This window comes from Armigeres subalbatus, chromosome 3 (assembly GCF_024139115.2).
Source record: "Armigeres subalbatus isolate Guangzhou_Male chromosome 3, GZ_Asu_2, whole genome shotgun sequence".
NCBI classification, from domain to species: Eukaryota; Metazoa; Arthropoda; class Insecta; order Diptera; family Culicidae; genus Armigeres; species Armigeres subalbatus.
Window position 1 is genome coordinate 158,244,327 of NC_085141.1, and position 20,450 is coordinate 158,264,776.

The following is a 20,450-nucleotide window of genomic DNA, read 5'->3' on the forward strand; positions in this document are numbered from 1 at the left end:
GTCGCGCTACTGTTATAGCAGCGCGTTTAGTAGCGACCGGTAAAGTGTCAAGTAATGATACTGCGCTGCCAAACGGCTTAAACTCACCACCGGTAATCTTGCTCTTAGAACCAAAATTTCGCTCAGAACTAATGAATTTTAAAATTCATATAAATTGAATTAAAAACTAATTAAAGCTAATTAAAAACTAAAAAGTTGTCGTACCCAATAAAAATTAAAAATTAAATTAAGAAACGATTTGTGTATGAACAGACTTTTAAAGGAATCTTATAATAAACATATTAAATTTTCTCACGAGGATGCTTAAGCTATCAGTAAACTCTTTGTCCTATGTTTAGATAATCTTGACAAATATTGGTCATTATGACAAAGGGTGGACTACGGGCTTTATTTAGCATATTATCAATATTCTCTTAATTATTAGGTAATTAGTTTTTGATTAGAAGTATTTAAAATTTGTTTGGGAGTATTTTTAGTTTAATTTTCTATACTTCGTCATGCTTATTTGCCTTGATGTCCTTCATGTTTGCGCATTATACACGGCAGCTTGAACTTCGCGAATTTGGTCCCCAAAAATTCATTTTTTATGTTTGCAGCTTAGGCTCCTTTGAAACAGCAGTGCCGTGTCGGCTTTTTCTTGATGCCCCTCCGACTGAAATTGTTGATTGACAAGATTTTGTTTGTAAATAAATAATTAGCGGTATCAAAATAATACAATATAAAATACATAGAAATAGAATAGTTTTATACGTAGTTTTTTTTAATGTCTAGGAACTAGAAATAATTTTAGCATTTTTATAATGGAGTAATAGATATTGGAAATGAATACTCAATCAGTGCAGGAAATCGAAGATTTTTATGGAGTGTATTTATTGGTGAGCAGAAGCTCAAATGCAAAGTTTGTTGGTCGAACGTACATCGGATACACCGTTGATCCCAACCGGCGGATTAAGCAGCACAACGGTGGCCAGGATGCAGGTGGTGCTAAAAAGACATCGAACCGTGGTCCGTGGTAAGTTCCAACAAGGTTACGAATGCTCCATAGGTATTAGCATCTATATTAAATATTTTCATGCTTTAAAACTACCCGGTATTGCTCGTGCATTTGAATAAAAGGTATCACAAACATGAACGTAGCCAGGATTTCAAGCAGAAGGGGCCAATTTTTTAAGATCTTCTGGATCGTAGTTTTGGCAAAAGCTTGTATTGGAATTGGTATTATTGCATATTCTGAACTTTTATAAAAACTCATGAATATTAGTGCTTGGCACTTTTTCCTTCAAGTTCGAAAAAACTTTGAAATCAAATCCACAACCAACAGTAACTGACCAACTGAGGGCAGAAGAGACTATCCATCAATCCCATGGTCGGCAAACTATTGAGTTTATTGCAACACAAAGATACTCAGAACCGCTTCACGGACAGTCGTCGCGCGTGGTTCTGGACCGTATGCTACCTACATCTTTTCTTCTTGGAATAATTGGTAGACCTTGGCTTAGCCATCTTGGCTGGTCGAGAGGGACCATCCTTGGCGATTAAAATAAATGGCCAGCAGATTCGTCCGATAATGAACAACTGGATCCTTCACGATTTAGGACAACCTGACGGGCTCGCGGAACGAACCGAGTACTGGACGGATAAGCAGTTCAAAAAGAAGAGATCCTAAGGGACAGATCGTTGATAAGACCGGGTTTTGCTGCACACCGTCTAGAATAAACTAAACGGTTCAATGTTTAATCTAGCTTCTGCTAGGAGAAAGTGTGAAGGGCGGTTCTCACATAGTTCACTGCACTTGAAAGTCATGTATTTCGCATACTTCGGCTCATACTCAGAAATAGCTACATCGGGCACCGTTCCGCTTCTGTGATAACGATCAATAATTATTGCACAAGAATCGTGAAGGTATCGAACAACATTTTAAGATTTTATTAAGACAAAAATTAACAAATTGTAACCTGATATTTTGTTCGAGCTCTTGATACAACATGAAACCAGCTATGATTTTGCTAAAATTTGCTACATTTTGAACTAGCACCGTTGTATTATTATAATTAAATAATGTCTTTATTTAAGATGTTTTCAGCCCTATAGGCTAGTACAACACTAGCGAAAAAAGCACGCTTATCGTACACCACGGACGCGAGACTGAATGAGTGATTCAAGACTAAGCGAGTCCCGGAAGAGTAAAATCCGATGAAAATCTCATGATCTCTAAGGACTTCTCTAGAATCCGCATAGAGTCCTTATATTTAGAAAATAATGCTGATTTAGTATTTTAAAGAATCCTCCCATAAACACTTTTTTGCCTTTCTCGTACAACAAAGTTGTACCGAAAGGCTATCATTCCACTCTGAAAACGAACTTTCTACAGGAACATCTGATAGTAAAGTTTCTTATACCATTCGACTCAGTTTGATGAATCGAGGTGATGTATGTGTGTGTGTGTATGTCTGTGTGTCTGTATGGTCACTTTTTCAACCTCAAAAACTCGCACGATTTTTATGTACTTAGACTTAACTGATTTTATCGCAACAAGTTGCATTTCGCAGATCCACTCTTCTTATTACATGCTATTTATTTTCATCAATATTGATCAATGCGTTCGCAGCTGACAAGCAAAATGGTTTAGGCAGTTTTCAATTTTTTTCCCATATAATCGGGACTACGAGCATTGAGCAGCTACCATGCTATAATATAAATTACGTTCGCTCGATGGGTTAGAATCCTCGCTACGGCAATATCGATAACGCTAACGCAACGAGCAAAGCTTTTCAAAGCTTGCAATGTGGAACGTGTTGAACACGAAAACTAATCGACGAACAACGCCACCTTCAGTATAACTTACCACGTTACCACCTTCAGTATAACTTGATCGTACATTTAAAGTTTAACAAGCTGGACAAATTTATTTGCCTACATTGTTGATAATCATAATCTTTTCAATACCATAATTTATATAAGCTATTTTTATCAGTATTGTGAAACACCTCGAGTTATATTTTTGTTCAAATAATAAGATATTTATTAATATTTTTGTTGAGATTTTAGAAGAGATTTTGTTATTTTAACTACTTATGGTACATGTTTTATAACAACTGCTGTTATAAAAAAAACTGCTGTAACAGAATCACAAGTTCTGATATAAATCTGTTACTATCTACTGGTTGGGAATCGACTCAGCTCCTCGAGCTGAACATATATCTGTCTGTCCGTGTGTGTGCGTATATATAAATATATATAAAACGAAACCAAACGATATAATCGAGAAAGGCATCGTCACCGCTAGGTGGATTAATTTGGGTTTTTTCTAAAGTGATCAGTATATTTGTTTGTAATTTTGTTGCAAATTTTCATTTTGCCGAAATCACAGTATCAGATTTAGTTGAGCGGGGTTTTATAAAAGGATTGAAATATTGAGTTTGGTAGAGAACACTGGGTTTTAGAAAAACATTATTAATATCTAAAACTAATCTTTCATTTTCAAAGTTGATTCCAGAGTTTGATATCCTAGAGTAAATTTATAATGCCATGCCTTTAAAAGAACGATACAACTTCGAGCATTACAAAAAATATTCCGAAGGGTGGTTTATGATTTTTAAAACTTTATATTTTAGAAATAGTGAAAAATATTAGAACCGGTTAAGAAATCTGGTAACAAAATAAAATCCACAATATTTACTGTATGCTATTATAAAGTTTCACAGTTGAATAAAGGGATTTAAAACAGACTACAGACATTAAAAAGAGAATTTATGAGCCCGTAATGTTCCATATATTATGGATCCTGGATTCCTTAATAAGTTTTTGGGAATCTTTTGAATTTCAAACACTTATTTATGAATATGATTGGATCGTAAAGTGCACATGTTTGAGGGAATTCGTTTCAGTACCCGAACAATCTAGAGTAGAGTGTGCCCGACCCAGCCCCACTTCCGTTCCCGAATTTCTGTTGCTATCGGCCTCTGGTGACAACGACGATGGAGCTCGTTGTTTGAGATCCAGTTGTGAGGCCACCAAGCCCGAATTATATACCGCAGGTATCTGTTGATGAACACCTGCAACCGTTGAGTGTTCTCCACTGATACACACGATGTTTCGCTAGCGTATAACAGCACAGATTTCACGTTAGAGTTGATAGTTCGTATTTTGGTGCGTTCACTTATCGGCCTGTTTTTCCAGATATTTCTTAAACCCGCAAAGGCAGCCCTCGCTTTCTTGATCCGTGCGCTTATGTCGATCTTGGTACCGCCGTCTGACGCCATTTGGGTACCAAGATATTGGAAGTTTTCAACATTCTCCACTGATTGCCCGGCTACTATGAAACTGGAAGGGGTCACCGTGTTTACATTCAACGATTTGGTTTTGATGACGTTGATGACTGAACCTGCCGAAGAGGAGCGCTCGGCAAGGTCGTTGAACTTACTCTGCATGTCAGAGCGCCGTTGAGCGAGGAGTGCAACGTCATCAGCCAATTCGAAGTCGTTTAGGTGCTCTATATGGTTATATGCTGTCATAGCAGCCTGCGGTTTGGTTCACGGTCAATCGCACCTATCAGAATCTCGTCGATTACGATGAGGAACAGTAACGGTGATTGGTGACGGTGACGGTATTGGAACTTGTTAGGACCAGAGCTATGTTAGGCACTCCTTCCCGGATGTCAACTCACCATTTCGTAGCCCATTATCAAGTTTATTCGTGGACGCAGTTTATTCGTGGACGCAGTAGCGCCCGTGGCAAGTTATATAAACAGTTCATTAATTCATGCATTAAAAAAATCAAAATTTTCAACGTCTGTTGTCTGTGATTTTTTTAATCAAATGCTGTGTCTGGTTGTCTAAGGTTGTCACTGGTTTTGTTTTCTGCAACTGATAGTAAAAAAAAATTAAAGTGTAAAATATTTTATTTTTTTGTGAGAATTTTCCCGCGTTCTGCGTCTGGTTGGCTAGTCACCGGACAGACAAACAGGGCTATTATATATATATATAATATATTATTATATGATGATTCAAATATGAGTTCCAGTAGAAAAACTGGATGTCATTAAGATTCATTGAAGAGTAAATCACAATCCCATTTATAACTTTTCACATCCATTGCGAATTTTTAAAAACATTTTCAAAAGCTCATTCAGATATTTTTGTAGGGTATCAGTTTTACGTATGGACTTACAGCAGATTTCCGAGGACTTCTGTCTAACTTTGAGCATGAGCATGATGATCTTGTATTTCGTAGTTCCACTTCCGTAATAGACCAGAACAATCGCAATTGCACAGGGACCAATGGACGGGAAGCATTGGATGTGCACAGTCGCTAGTGTTTCAAAATCAAGGATTAATCACATTCCACGGTAAACATATCTATCTGTTGTGCGGCTCTGTTTTGAATCTCGTTAGAGAATTTCTGTCTCATTTCTTAGAAAATTAACTTAAATCTCTGGGAGGTATTCAAAGGAATAATAAAGCACCTTCAGATTTTTTGTCTGTTTTTGCATTCCAAAGGAATCTGGCCAAAAGAAATTTCGAAAGAAAATAATTGGGCAGCACCCATTTAAATAAATATTTAAATTAATATCGAAGGAAATCTGGTACATGCTTCACGAATAATTTATATTATAAATGATTGGGAATCATGCACGCTTGGTGAATATTAGTCAATTACAGGGTTATGGGTTGCGCCATGGCTTAACAGATTAACAGATTAACTAAATGTGTTGATTGAAACCATTTTCGTTCGATCCATCATTTTCTTAATAACTTTTGAAAGCAACCACTCAACAAAAAGGTTGAAAACCGCTGTCATAAGGTAAACTGGAAATAATAGCTTAACCATAATGTTTAAATAGTAAATTTAGTCACTTTCAAATTATCCTGAATTTGCACTGATCCCCCGTTCCGTTTGCACTATAGATAGTGGAATATATAGATGAGCGAAGATAAATCGTCTGTCACCAAATGAGCTGTCAAACGTGTGTACTCTTTAGTAGTCAAATACAAAGTAATTATTAAATTTTATAATTTTATTCACGTAGTTTTTTATCCTACACAGATAGAAAAATCCACTGAAATTTACGCTAAAAATCATGCACATAAATGGAACGTCATTATTAGCGTAATTCCAGAACGGATATAGCCTAAATGTATACAATATTTGATGTGAATCGTCTATATTGCATGCAACTTGTAAGCAATCTTGTTAGGAAGATGGCCATTTCAGCGAGGGATAGTGTAATTTTCCGCATGGCAAGTTTTACGCGCTGTTTACTTTTCATAATTTTTTTCTGTGTATATCTGTTGGTGAAAAATATTCCCTTTGGAAAAACGACAATTTTTTTATCCAAAAAGTCCATTTTCTCCTAAAGTAAACAACTTTATAACCATATTAACCACTTGGTATAAAGTACTAATTGAGTAAAAAAAGCGTGCAAAATTTAAACAAAATCGGTCAGTCATTGCCAAAATTATTGCATTTTTATGGTTTTGGCGATTTTTGAACAATAATTTTTGAAGGGCCGTTTTACCCCACTTCCCCTCAATGAAAAAATCTGAAAATTTGCAAAATGTCTTCTCTTACATATATGAACAAACCCTGAAAATTTCATCCAAATCGGAGAACATCGTTGCAACCTCCTTTGGAAAGGGGGTCGCGCTTCTCGCGAACTGGCTCTTAACACAGACCACAGATAAGCGGCGTTGCTCTGGTGACGCGTCGTGCCGTGCGCCTTGTCATTCGGTTGCCTTTGGGCAGCTGCTTGCCCCAATTGCTACCGGTCGTCGGTCGCCCCTAGTCAGAGCCGCAGCTTGTGCCACTCCCAATCACCGCCACGCGTGGTAGAGACTCTCTCCAGCCGTCCCGTTCCGTACCCGTTCGATTCGCAGCATCGCAGCCGGCCAGGCAATCGTTGACCTCGGAGACCACCGTGTCGACGGATCTGTAGGTGCAAAACAAAACCCCTTTCTCGGGGTTGTTTAATCCGAAGACACCCTCTTAGGAATGGCCTTTCCGTGTATCTTTCGTGCAGATCCTCTCGGCGCGGAACCGTTGCGGATAACGTCGGGTTAGTTCGTGGCTTACGGAAGCAATACAGCAATACGGTTCAAAGTAAGGTTGATCTTTTACGCGGAATTTCCTTGTTCTACACCGTTGCGGATGGTGACGGAGCATTTTGCGATTCGCAGAGGTGGCTACAGCGATACGACTTGTGACGTGTTGAATGGCGCTGATCGAAACACTATAAGGTTCTTTATGCGTAATCTCCTCGTTTGGCACGTATGCCGATGGTGTCGCCGATGAGTGACAGAGATGAGTACGGTGAAGCGATTTGCGACGTGACAAACGCCGCTGACGGAATAAACGTTTCGGGGAATAATCCAGGCCCGTTTCGGCGAATATTCAACATGCAGGAACAAGATTCCGATTCCTTCTTGTCGGCTGATCACTCGGCTTCAGAGCACACACACGCGGTATCGCGACCATTCACTGCGATGGCTTTTTTACTTCTCCCCTTTTTTCGGCTTTTTCTTTCCCGGCCGGAAATTCGCTGTAGATGACACGACACGTCACCCATCGGCAATATAATTTACCGATGGCGTTTGTTTTCAACCTAGCATAGGGACGGCTATGTTTGTTTTGTGTTTATATAATCTAGTCTTTCCAATTGCATGCTAACTAATGCTACACAGCTGAACAGAATAATGTGGCTCAATTTCTGAACTGTAACAACGAATACGAGACGATCAACTTTCCGAGGACTTGAGAGAAGACAATGAAACAAACGTGTGTACTCTTTAGTAGTCAAACACAAAGTAATTATTTATTCATGTAGAACCAAAATATAGGAACACGAGAAGTATAAAGTGTTGCCAGAAGGGCTGAACATAAAATGTAGTCGGTTGTATGATACCATATGGTTAACAATATGCACGTGTGCACGGTAAAAAAAACGACTCAGCCATGCTTTCGCTCATCTATAGATTCTACTATCTGTAGTTTGCATAGTTTGGAAAAGTTAATAAAGGCTTATTTTGTGACACAGCAGTAAAATAAATATCCGGGTGAGATGCCGAACTCTAGAGCATGGGCTGGACTGATCAATGGTGCTTCATACTTTCAACACTGTTTTGTCTACTTTGTTGTCCCTCCCCTATACAGCGTTACGTAATTTTCGCTCATTTATAGATTCCACTATCTAAGGTAAGACACCCAGAAATCGCCCTCACTAATTTCTCGAAAACTGGCTTTTGATAACAGGTTAAGTTCAAGTTTTCCCGTACCATTAGCAAACAATTATGAGTAAACTTGTGCTTTATCTGTTTCCAACAATCTAGTTTTCGATAAATGATGTTTCTATAATAGATGGGTGAAAACGAGGCTGGAGTCGTTGAGGAGCATATTCGAGTATACTTCGCACGAGGCAACAATACAGGCTTTTCAGGGAGTAAACGTCACCAAAATCTGCAGCGTTCCGGCGCATGAAGCCTAGTACGGCGAGAGCCTTGGAAGTAGTCTTTGTAATCTTCTTCTTCTTCTTCTTCATTGGCATTACATCCCCCACTGGGACATTGCCGCCTCGCAGCTTATTAACAGCGAGGTTTCTAAGCCAAGTTACCATTTCTGTTCGTATATCATGAGGCTAACATGATGATACTTTTATGCCCAGGGAAGTCGAGACAATTTCCAAACCGAAAATTGCCTAGACCGGCACCGGGAATCGAACCCAGCCGCCCTCAGCATGGTCTTGCTTTGTAGCCGCTCATCTTACCGCATGGCTAAGGAGGGTCCACTAGTCGTTGCAATATGCTAATTAAAATTCAGCTTGCGCCCAGGTCTTTTATGGAGCACACACTATTCAGTTCGTTTCCGCATGCCGAGTAACGAAAGTTTATCTGCGTTCTGCATTTGGTAAAACTTATTGAGTTGCATTTCGACGCATTTATCTCCATACACGGTGTGTCTATGGGGAAATATTATTTTTCAAAAATCAGTATCTCTGAAACACCCACCACGTGAAAGTATATGCTCTCCTCTTTCATATAGTGGGTAAACTAAAATGTTCTATCGGGGGATCTAGAACAATTTTTATTTTTTTTCACTATTTTTGGTGCAAATTCCATAGAAACCTCAAATGATAGCTGATTTAACCCCCCCAAAAATGTATGGAAAAATGACCGGTCAATCGCACCTATCAGAATCTCGTCGATTACGATGAGGAACAGTAACGGTGATTGGTTACGGTGACGGTATTGGAACTTGTTAGGACCAGAGCTATGTTAGGCACTCCTTCCCGGATGTCAACTCACCATTTCGTAGCCCATTATCAACAACTAGTTTATTCGTGGACGCAGTAGCGCCCGTGGCAAGTTATATAAACAGTTCATTAATTCATGCATTAAAAAAATCAAAATTTTCAACGTCTGTTGTCTGTGATTTTTTTAATCAAATGCTGTGTCTGGTTGTCTAAGGTTGTCACTGGTTTTGTTTTCTGCAACTGATAGTAAAAAAAAATTAAAGTGTAAAATATTTTATTTTTTTGTGAGAATTTTCCCGCGTTCTGCGTCTGGTTGGCTAGTCACCGGACAGACAAACAGGGCTATTATATATATATAAAAAATATTATATAGGTCTTTTATGGAGCACACACTATTCAGTTCGTTTCCGCATGCCGAGTAACGAAAGTTTATCTGCGTTCTGCATTTGGTAAAACTTATTGAGTTGCATTTCGACGCATTTATCTCCATACACGGTGTGTCTATGGGGAAATATTATTTTTCAAAAATCAGTATCTCTGAAACACCCACCACGTGAAAGTATATGCTCTCCTCTTTCATATAGTGGGTAAACTAAAATGTTCTATCGGGGGATCTAGAACAATTTTTATTTTTTCACTATTTTTGGTGCAAATTCCATAGAAACCTCAAATGATAGCTGATTTAACCCCCCCAAAAATGTATGGAAAAATGACCCCCGATAGAACATTTTAAAAATGCACCTACGTGAAAGAGGAAAACCTATACTTTCGTGTAGTGAGTGTTTTAGAGATACTGATTTTTTTGAAAATAAGCCTCTTCGGACAAACACACCGTGCCATACCATTTAAACAACACCAGTTGGCTATGATATCTAGATCTTGTTGCAGCGCAAGACAATCGGTCAATCATCGAATAATTCGAAATATTTTAAAATCGTCGGCGTACATGAGGCGATGAGTTAGAATTTTACAGCATAAGTCGTTCACGAAGATGATGGCACTCCGGATGGCGTACGATATGTATTAGTTGAGAGAGTGCCTAATTTAACGAAGGATGACCTACCAATCAGGTAAGAACGCAGCCAAGTGCCAATCCAGTCAGGAAATCCAAAACATTCTAATTTCTTAAAAGTTAATCCGTGAGGAACTTAAGTTAATCGAAAGCTTTCGAAAAGTCAATGTAAATGCTGTCATCTTGACATCTCTTCTCCAGGCTAGAATAAAGCATGCTAGTGTAGGTCATCAGGTTTGTTACAGTTGAGCGATTTCGTACAAAGCCATGTTGATAATGCCACGTACACACTAGTCAAGCAGTTTGACGAACATTGACTCCGCCCCAAGAAAACGCTTCGGTTGCTGCTTTGTTTGAACGTGTGTGAAGTTGTTCGAACAACCATTTGACAGTTGGCGGCTCGGTTGGAAAAAATTAAAACGGTTTGATTTTGGTTTGAGTTGTCGGGGGTGGAGTCAAGGTTCGCCGAACATGTTTGAGCATTTGTAGTGAAGTTGCACAAACACCCATATATTTTTTGATGGTTGGTGCTCAAGTTGGTGCTTCGGTCGTTCGTGTGTGATATTGTTGGTCGAATAAATTGATTGTTCGTGCCGGTGTAAGTAAAACTTGATGCATGTTTGAATAAACGAGAGGTGGAGTCAATGTTGGTCAAACTGCTTGACCGTGTGTACGTTCCATAACAGGTTTAGCAGCCACATACATACACAGATAGAAAAATCCACTGAAATTTACGCTAAAAATCATGCACTTAAATGGAACGCCATTATTATCGTAATTTCATACGGGATATAGCTTAAAAGTATACAATATTTGACTTGAATCGTCAATTTTGCATACAAGTTGTAAGCAATTTTGTTAGCAAGAGGACCATTTCAGCGTATAATAGCGTAAATTTCCGCATGCCAAGTTTTACGCGCTGTTTGTTTATCATTATTTTTTTCTGTGTACGTTCATGAATCAGCAGTTCGAGTGTTTTGGCCAGACAACTAAGAATCGAAATTGGACGATAGTTCTCAACATTATGGGAGCTATCCGCCTTGTGAATTGGAGTAACTGCTGATATTTTCCACTCATCTGAGACGACTCCTAGCGTTAAGTTACTTAGAATAAGAAGATCATATCCAATATATGAAGATCTATTAAACATTTCTCAACATATCTTAAAGATTAGCATATCGTTGGAAAGAGGAAGTGTTTCCTCAATTTGAATAATAAAAACGGAAGCAGCCATATTGAATTTGGCCGCCATCTTGGATTTATTTTTGAAAAATATGTCTCCTCTAGATTTTTTGAATATGATTACATCGATGGAAAGCTTAGCTTATATTGTGCGTTGTGTCCAAAAAACTCAAGTGTATGTTTTTTCTATCAAAAGTTATGTACGATTTACCAAATTATTTTTCTAGGGCCCATCTGATGAACGCTGAAGTTTTGAGCATAACGGAACTGTATTCAAGTTATTGTACCGTCGTCGGGGGTGACAATGGGTCAAATGGGGGTGACCTGTTTCACTGTTTCAACCACTTAGAATGCTTGTAGATTGGATTGAATGCATCTGAGGGCAAGAAGACTAAAATATAAGAGACCTTTTTGAACGATTTTGCTCTACGACCTCCAGACTGCCGGTGAAAGCGGTGACCCATTCCTCACTTGAACTGAGCATCGGCCTAAACCTTAAGGCATTATGTTAAACGCGTGCGTTTTGACAGTTTTTTTTTTCATGGGAAAAATGCAGGGTTTGCAGAAATCGCTCTCAATAGACGAACAACGATAAAAGAGATGCAAAAACTGTTCCGAATCATAACAAGTGCGAAAAAACAGAATCGGATAGGCAGCCCCCACAGAAAAATGGTGATTCTCGCTATGTTTTCGCTCCTTTCGTGTTGGTTACTGCCCAGCTGTGTAAAACAAGTTGTAGAGTAGAGTGGGGCAAGAGTGCGCGTGGGGTAAGAGTACGTTTTCGATTTTTTGAAGTAATAAAAAAAGATAAACTAGCAGCACTGCATCAGTTTTACAGGTATTCTGGCCAACTATTATCATGTGTAATTGTAAACGATTTGAATAAACAACAAGGGAGATATGGAGTTAGATAACTTTTTGGTCATTTTGCTAAAAATAATTGGATTTCCGCAACTAGTATTTCATTACCATATATACGTTCAATCAGGTGAACATTATACTAATTCGATAGCCTATTGTATAGAGTACTTTATGGTACAGAACACCAATCCGGTTGGTTTTTCAAGAAGTCAAAACCATTACTTGAATAATTTTTGGGACTGTGGGGTAAAAGTACGCAGGAACCGGTGGGGCAAGAGTACGCATATGAATCTTCTAGTTATGATGTCAAGCCCGTATCTCCGGCCGAAATAAGACTTCTTCCAAAGCGTAAAGATCCACAACTAAGAAAAAAGGGACAGAATTTGAAATTATCTCAAGTTTTTAGGATAAGTTGAAGTAATTCGGTGTTAGAAAGGACTTAGCGAACAAAGCACTGAAGCGAAATAATGAAATTGTATTAGGACTTGTTGTACACATAAACATAGCACAAAACACAATTTCATCTATATGATAATTTCATTTAATCAAAAGAAACATTCATAAATTACGTAACGTTTAGCTGAGAGGGGTTGTGAGATGTGTGACGATCCATATAATTTTTAGAGGATTCATACAAATAGTGTAAGATAGGAGGGGAGGGGTGATGAAATAACCAAATTTTACGTTCCGTGATTGGTGGACTTTCTTTAAGGAAAATGCCTTTGTATACGCCACGCGAAACCTGATATATATTTTTACCTCTGTAGTTTTTTGTATATTTAAAAAAACAATGGTTTTTTGTATGAAAGTGCACATTTTAGGACCCCTCCCCTTTAAGAGTTACGTAATCTTTAAACATTCCTAATATATGCTCATTAAACATCAATTAAATATTATTAACTCTTATTTGTGTTAATATATACTTAAAGCACATGATTGGATAATTGCGTACTCTTACCCCACCCAATGCGCACTTTTACCCCACCGGTGGGGTAAGAGTGCGTTTTTCACTTGTCTCGCAATAAGGGTTCTACTAAAACGAATCTCAATAATTTCAATATTTTATCCACTGGGTAACATAAAGGAAGAGTATATGAATCATCGAAACTGATTTGATATGCAGCAGCTTGCTTCATAAGGGCCACATGATCGATTGAAAACTAAGTGCGTACTCTTACCCCACTCTACTCTAATGCATTATCAGAGCCAGTTCTCCCTGCATTTGGAGCTTTCTAAAAGAAATTTATCATGGGGTATAGCCTCCCGAATCAGCTCTCTATCAAGACAGCTTGCGAAAAAAGTCTCTCGCGATATGCTACATATCGTATATGTATTGTAGATCCAGTTGAAAACCGAACTGAGCTCTCGCGACAAGCGCATTTTCTCCTATTTCCGGATGTCGCAACTGCATCGCGAGTAGTGCGCATCTATGCCATAGCCGTGCGCCATCATGCGCACCACTCGCGATGAAAATGCATGAAATCGAGAAAATGATACTGGCAGTACTTGAACTTTTCGCTTGCTTCTTATGGATGCAAAAAGTAAACAAATCGAAATGGAACCGCTTTTGACGGTTTGATTGGAAACAAGATGGCGTCTTTGCCGATCTCTTATTCTAGTATTTCTAGTTCAGATTGGTGATATAGCTATTTGATATAGAGAATCTTGACATGAGATGTTATATGCATTATTTGCGGTAAAAATAAGATATGTGAACTTTGATGCCAAGCTACTCTATATCAAGTGATATAGCTCATAGTCTGGATGGCACATTAGGCTCATTGATAGTTGTATTATTGAATTCGTGGAACAAGGACACATTTTTTGACATTTTATAGACCAATCTTTGCCGGAACAAATTCCGTTCAATATTTTAAATTGCAAGTAAATGATTGAGCTGCCGAAGAAGTAGATAGAAAACAGCATTTGAACTTTTTTGGCTTAAAGAAGATTAAATAATTATCTAAATTTGGTGCAGGAACTTTGATTTTTGAGAGCTCAAGTTCCAAATGTTTCTCCAATGTTTAATTGTATTTGGACATTAATTCTTCTAAATAAAAATTTTATAAATCTAATAAAAACCACTTATTGAGTGGCATAAAATTGAGCATACGTCGAATGAACTATAAAATCCTTATTATTAACATGTTTAATGTTAAGGTATGTTATTAATAACAAATATCCGCTAGTTTAACAATAATTTTTATCATATGTACCAAGTAGGCATACAAATTGTGTTTTGGTGATAATAACACACAAGTAGATGGAGAAGAATATTGCATTCATATTTTTCAATCCACCGGAACATTTTCGAACGTATAGATGGCAGAATGGAAAGATTAATGTACCGAATTAAAATAATCAGATTATTTTTCTTCTAAATTTGAAATATAGCCATCACGGTGCCCCGGTAGACCGTTATTATAAAATAAAAATGTCCATCAAAACCAAGTACAGGGCTCGATTCCTATGGTAATTCTGCACCTCTGGACAAATTTTTAAAAAATCCCTAGGAGGAATCTCGAGAAATCTTGATTTGAAGTTTTTAGTTAAGAAATTTCAAAAGAATCCATATAAGAATCTAAAAATATTACCAAAAACCCTGATTAATCCACCTAGCTAGATAGATGTTCTTCCTGTGCCTGCCGGGTCGGAAGTAACCACCAGCTTTGCAGGGTTGCTGTCCGACATTCTTGAAATATGCCCTGCCCATCGTACCCTTCCAGCTTTAGCTACCTTCTGGGTACTTGGATCGCCGTAGAACTGGGTGAGCTCTTGTTTCATCCTTCGCCGCCACACACCATTCTCTTGCACAACGCCAAAGATGGCCCTAAGCACGCGTTGCCGTTATTAGAACCATAAATATTTACAACTGACTTATCTTAAAAAATTGACTTAAGTATGTTTTTGTATGGCTAACTTGCTCGAATTTAGTATACGTATTGCTTTCCATGTTTAATAGAATGAAAGGTAAAAATTAATTTTAATTTAGCATTTATGTTCATAATGGAGAGAAGTAAGACCAGAGTTCGTGTATAATAATACTAGTTAGAAGCTGTTATACTCGATCACAGCACTTATTAACCGATCTTTGCTGCCAAATCTCGTTAAAATTCTAATCAACGGACTAGATAAAGCATGTTTGATATGTAAGCCAAGACATATTACGGTACCTCTACACAACTCTGAAACATGATAATTCAAGATATGGAACTGGGGCTTTTTCCAGCTGCTAGCAAAAGCCATCAATTGCTTCCTCAAAACCATGCTCGAGTTTCAAAGAGTTGTATCTCGCGTAAACATTTTTGAAATCATTCAGAACCTGCTGATTGAAATATTAATTAGAAAATTGTTAATGTTTAAGCAGAGTAACTTACCATGACGTAATCCGAAAGATCGGAATTATAGTGAACTCTATGCAATTTGTTGATGCCTCATCTGTACTTGGTTCACCCATAAATTTACTCAACATGGCGCTTCTCGAGCAACATTAAAATCGTATTAACAATCGTATTAAAATCGTATTAATCGTGTAGTGGCGGAGATAGGAAAAGTTTCATTTTGTTTCTTTATTGAAGTGTTTTTAAAAGTTCAAAAATTGAATATTTTATCTTCGTCGTAACCGAAAATCCAAAAGAATATGCACTAAGCTTGTGAAATTCTTTCTTTCTCTTGTGCATTTTTCCAGATGTTTTCCTTGGTTCTCGAGATCTCATTCTATATGCCGAGCTCACTCTTAAAAATCTTAGCTTTTCCTTACCGCCTTCTTTGGAGTCATTACCAGTCCGATGATCATTTTGCGGGGAAATCTCAGAATTTGATAAAGCTCCGTCAATTCAATTGTTACAGCATCTGACGAAGATCTAACCTGTTATATAATGTTAAACAACTACACTACTTTAAACAATTCTTTAAGCTGTTGGTTTTTTCATCAATTTCTTCCACACTCCAATCTTTACTTCTGATGCTCGAATACATTTGTGAATACAATAAAAAAAATACAAACTTTAATCTGAATGGCATTCAAAAAATAATATGCAGCCTGCACGTGAATTCTAGAATGGTTCTGAACAAGCATTCTTGAAGATAGACGGCTTCAAGCCATACAAAAAACATACCTAAGTCAGTTTGGTGAGCTTCATCAGTTGTCAAAATTTATAATTGTAATAAAGGCAACAATGGGGCCCTCCTTAGCCGTGCGGTAAGATGCGCGCCTACAAAGCAAGACTATGCTGGAGATGGCTGGGTTCGATTCCCGGTGCCGGTCTAGACAATTTTCGGATTGGATATTGTCTCGACTTCCCTGGGCATAAAAGTATCATCGTGTTAGCCTCATGATGTACGAATGCAGAAATGGTAACTTGGCTTAGAAACCTCGCAGTTAATAAAAGTGCTTAACCTTTTGTCTGTGCTCTGGGGTCAATATGACCCCAGGCCACTTTGAGTGGCTGCCATTTTTTTAGTTTTCAACCGATTCTCCTAATTTTTGGTAGTTTGATAAAACTCGCCGAGATCTATCTCCCAGGTGCAAATTCGCTTGAAAAATCTTGAAAATAGGCGCTACAGTGTACTTTTTTCAAAAAACTTACGTTGTCTGTGCTCTGGGGTCAAATTGACCCCAAATTGAAATTGCTATAACTTTCTTAATGTTTGACCAATTTTGGATTTTTGGGGCTGTTTCGAAAGATAATTTAATCATCTTTCAGGTCGTTACCAAAGATTGACTATAGGTGGGCGGGTACATAGCGGGGAGGGGTTTTCGTAAAAAGGGTACAATAACAGTGATTTTTCATGCTTATTTTACTTATATCAGAATATCCTACCCATTTTGAACTGCACCTTTTCAAAAAGGTTATACAGGAAGGCGTGTGCTTTGACATGAGTCATTGATTAGTTTAGAGCTTGATCACTAGGTGGTGGTATATTTGAATTCATTATTCTAGACTACTCAAGTAATTCCGATATATGGAATTTTCCTCATTGTAAATATTCTTATCGCACAAATTTGAGATTTGTAAAGATGACTTCTTTAACAAAGTTCGTCTGGTAGGAATGGTCTATCATATGACGGAATAAATAATTAGGAAACTTACAAACAGGCAGCGCTAGTGTACTTGCAATATTCTTGCATGTTTGAAATATTGCTTTAGCTTGAGATCCCTCATACCTATACCCAAGTTGTATTCGGCAACATTGTTCAGCATGTTCAGGACTACAAAGCGGTGCTCAATATAATGAGCACTTGTTCCAAGATGCGGCGCTAGTGAGCTGTTATATTTGAGTATATTGTTTCATGTGAGATCTGATGTATTTTGTTTTTAGCTAACATGAATGTTGTGGTAGAGTTCATCAAAAGTTTTCTTTGTATTCAACCTGTTCCAGCGATGCTGCAAATAATAGAATGTGTTCACAGAATATCTTTTAGGTCATCCAAGAAAATCCGGAATTAAGGCCTTTGGGTCTACATGCGTAACCAAAGATCAGCCAATTTTCCGCCTATTTGTAAAATTCCCAATTATTACTTCCGTCACAAGACAGTCCATTCCCACTAGACGACCATTGATCAAGACGCCATTTTAACAAATTTTAAACTTGTGCGATAGGAATATTTACACTGAGGAGAATTCTATATATCGGAATTACTTGAGTAGTCTAAAATAATGAATTCAAATATACCACCACCTGGCGGCCAAGTTCTAAACTTATCAACGCCTCATCCCAAAGCACACACCTTCCTATATAACCTTTTTGAAAAGGTGCAGTTCAAAATGGGTAGGATTTTCGGATATAACTAATATATTCATGAAAAATCACTATTTTTGTACCCTTGTTCACAAAAACCCCTCCCCGCGATTTACCCGCCCACCAAAATTCAATCTTTGGTGACGACCTGAAAGACGATTAAATTATCTTTTGAAATAGTCCCAAAAATCCAAAATCGGTCAAATATTAAGAAAGTTATAGCAATTTCAATTTGGGGTCTATTTGACCCCAGAGCACAGACAACGTAAGTTTTTTTGAGCACAGACAGAAGGTTAATGAACACTGTGGAAGTGCTGCGAGGCGGCAATGTCCCAGTGGGGGATGTAATGCCAATGAAGAGAAAGAAAGGCAACAAATGCAAACTGGTTGAAAACAACTTGGACCACTTTTTGGACGCCTTTGAAGGTATTTTGGAAATATTATTGAATTAAAATATAGATTCTTTTGAAATTTCTCAATTAAAAACTTCAAATCAAAATTTCTCGAGATTCCTCCTAGGGATTTTTTTAAAAATTGGTCTAGAGGTGTAGAATTACCACAGGAATCGAGCCCTGTACTTGGTTTTGATGGACATTTTTATTTTATAATAACGGTCTACCGGGGCACCGTGTCTAATCCGTGATACGCTCAATTTTGAGCGATGTATCATAATTATTATTAAATCATTTCTACAAACAAATTAAATCTTTTAACTGCAATTCATTGCAGGGTTATGGTGATGATAGTCCATGGCTTCCCGAATAACATCTCAGCCCTTCGGGTATGTATTCATTTCTAGTTTTCTTAGTCTAGAACTAAGTAAAATGCACTTAACTAATAATAATCTTGATGTCAGTTCGAATGGGCCTGGCAACAACCCAAGGTATCGCGCCGTTTGAAGCAAATATCAGAATTACAGCGGAGGCAACGAAAAGAGAGTCACTTTGAGTACAACTTCCGCATTCTAACCGAAATGCTCCGTATTGGTCCATGGAATCGTCTACCGTTGACAGTTCGGTGGCTGACCGATGACTTCTGTCGTGATTTCCAGGTAATACTATGCGTATTGTAACCTTAACCTTCAACGAAACTAACAAAATCCATAATTCTGGCTCCAATCAAAATGTAATTTTGCGCGAACCAGGTAGGAAAGGGGCCCCCCATGCATATGCCAATTTGTTTCGGACGTGTGAAGAAAGTGCCGAAAAAAGGAAAAGCGTCCGAGGTCTCACAAACGAAGAGGCGAAAAAGAAGTCCCACAGCTTCAACGGGAGCTTCAAGCGTGGAATCGAAGAGCAGTAAAAGTAAGCAAATTACCGTTAATTACGACTGTGATGTAGATGAGTATGACCTCCTTGTGATGGGATCCAAAGGGAACCGGGATTACAACGCTACCGCAGTGCTGACGCCACAATTGATCGCTTCTGCTGTCGATAATGATGACATAACAATCAGCTCAGACGACGAGGAAAACGACGGCGCTCCAATAACAGAGCTAATCAGTGTCGATTGTTTGATTTGCAACGGGCGGATTCGATCCAGTGGCAGCGGATCGGTGAGGGAAGACTTCGCGCTGCGATGTATTCAACCACGGTGTAAGCTAATTTGCCACATTGAATGCTTGGCTGATCGCTGCCTGGAACCGGGACAGTACGTTCCCGTTGAGGGGAGCTGCCCGATCTGCGATAGTCACTTTTTATGGGGAGATCTGATTCGGAAAGCCAACGGATGTAGCGACCTTGTAGAAGACTCTGGTAATAAGAGTTTGTTCGAGGTCGACGATGTTTCAGACTGCGAGAGAGAATGAGTTATATTTTTATTAAAAACATGTGTATTTAAATAAAATAAATTTGATCTGAATGTGTATGTAGGCTAATATAAATATCTGTCATTAAATATCCATACATTTTGTAACTCGTTAATCTCTATCAGTGATCATAATCTATTCCATGTTACATTATATTTATTTGAAACAACGTGTGTCATGGAAGAATCGGTATTGAATTAAATTGAATTAAACATTTTATTTTTCTATTTGTTCTAGCAACCCTATAAGATAAATTGACCAGATTTTTCTTGGACTAATTCGGGACACCTTATGCGTTATATATTTTTAAAGCCTTCAAATCGCTTCAAAAGAAATTTTTCTTCCATTAACCAACACTTAGTACGCTGCTAATTATTCGATGTCAAGAAGCAAGTACCCTAAGATTTTTGGGTTTTTCCAAAATGTCTATATATATAAAACTCAAAGCTGGCATTTGTACGACCGCGCATCACACAGGAATAGACAGCCCAATTTTTACTAATTTATATTCGTTTTCTTTCCTGTCCACGGATGATGGGGTCAACGTTGATAAGTCAAGTGTCTGCATATTGTTAAAATTGTGAAATAATTTGTTCTTTTAT

General features: G+C 38.0%; 1 protein-coding gene across 1 annotated transcript; it reads left to right on the forward strand.

Moving 5' to 3' along the window:
• Positions 1 to 691: 691 nt before the first annotated feature.
• On the forward strand, positions 692 to 19,923 carry LOC134219286 (structure-specific endonuclease subunit SLX1 homolog). The gene is made up of 4 exons (XM_062698012.1): positions 692 to 1,012; positions 18,771 to 18,822; positions 18,898 to 19,092; positions 19,186 to 19,923. Exons 1-4 carry the CDS (start codon positions 822 to 824, stop codon positions 19,846 to 19,848), a joined length of 1,101 nt encoding a protein of 366 aa, XP_062553996.1. The 5' UTR covers positions 692 to 821; the 3' UTR covers positions 19,849 to 19,923.
• The last annotated feature ends 527 nt before the right edge of the window (positions 19,924 to 20,450 follow it).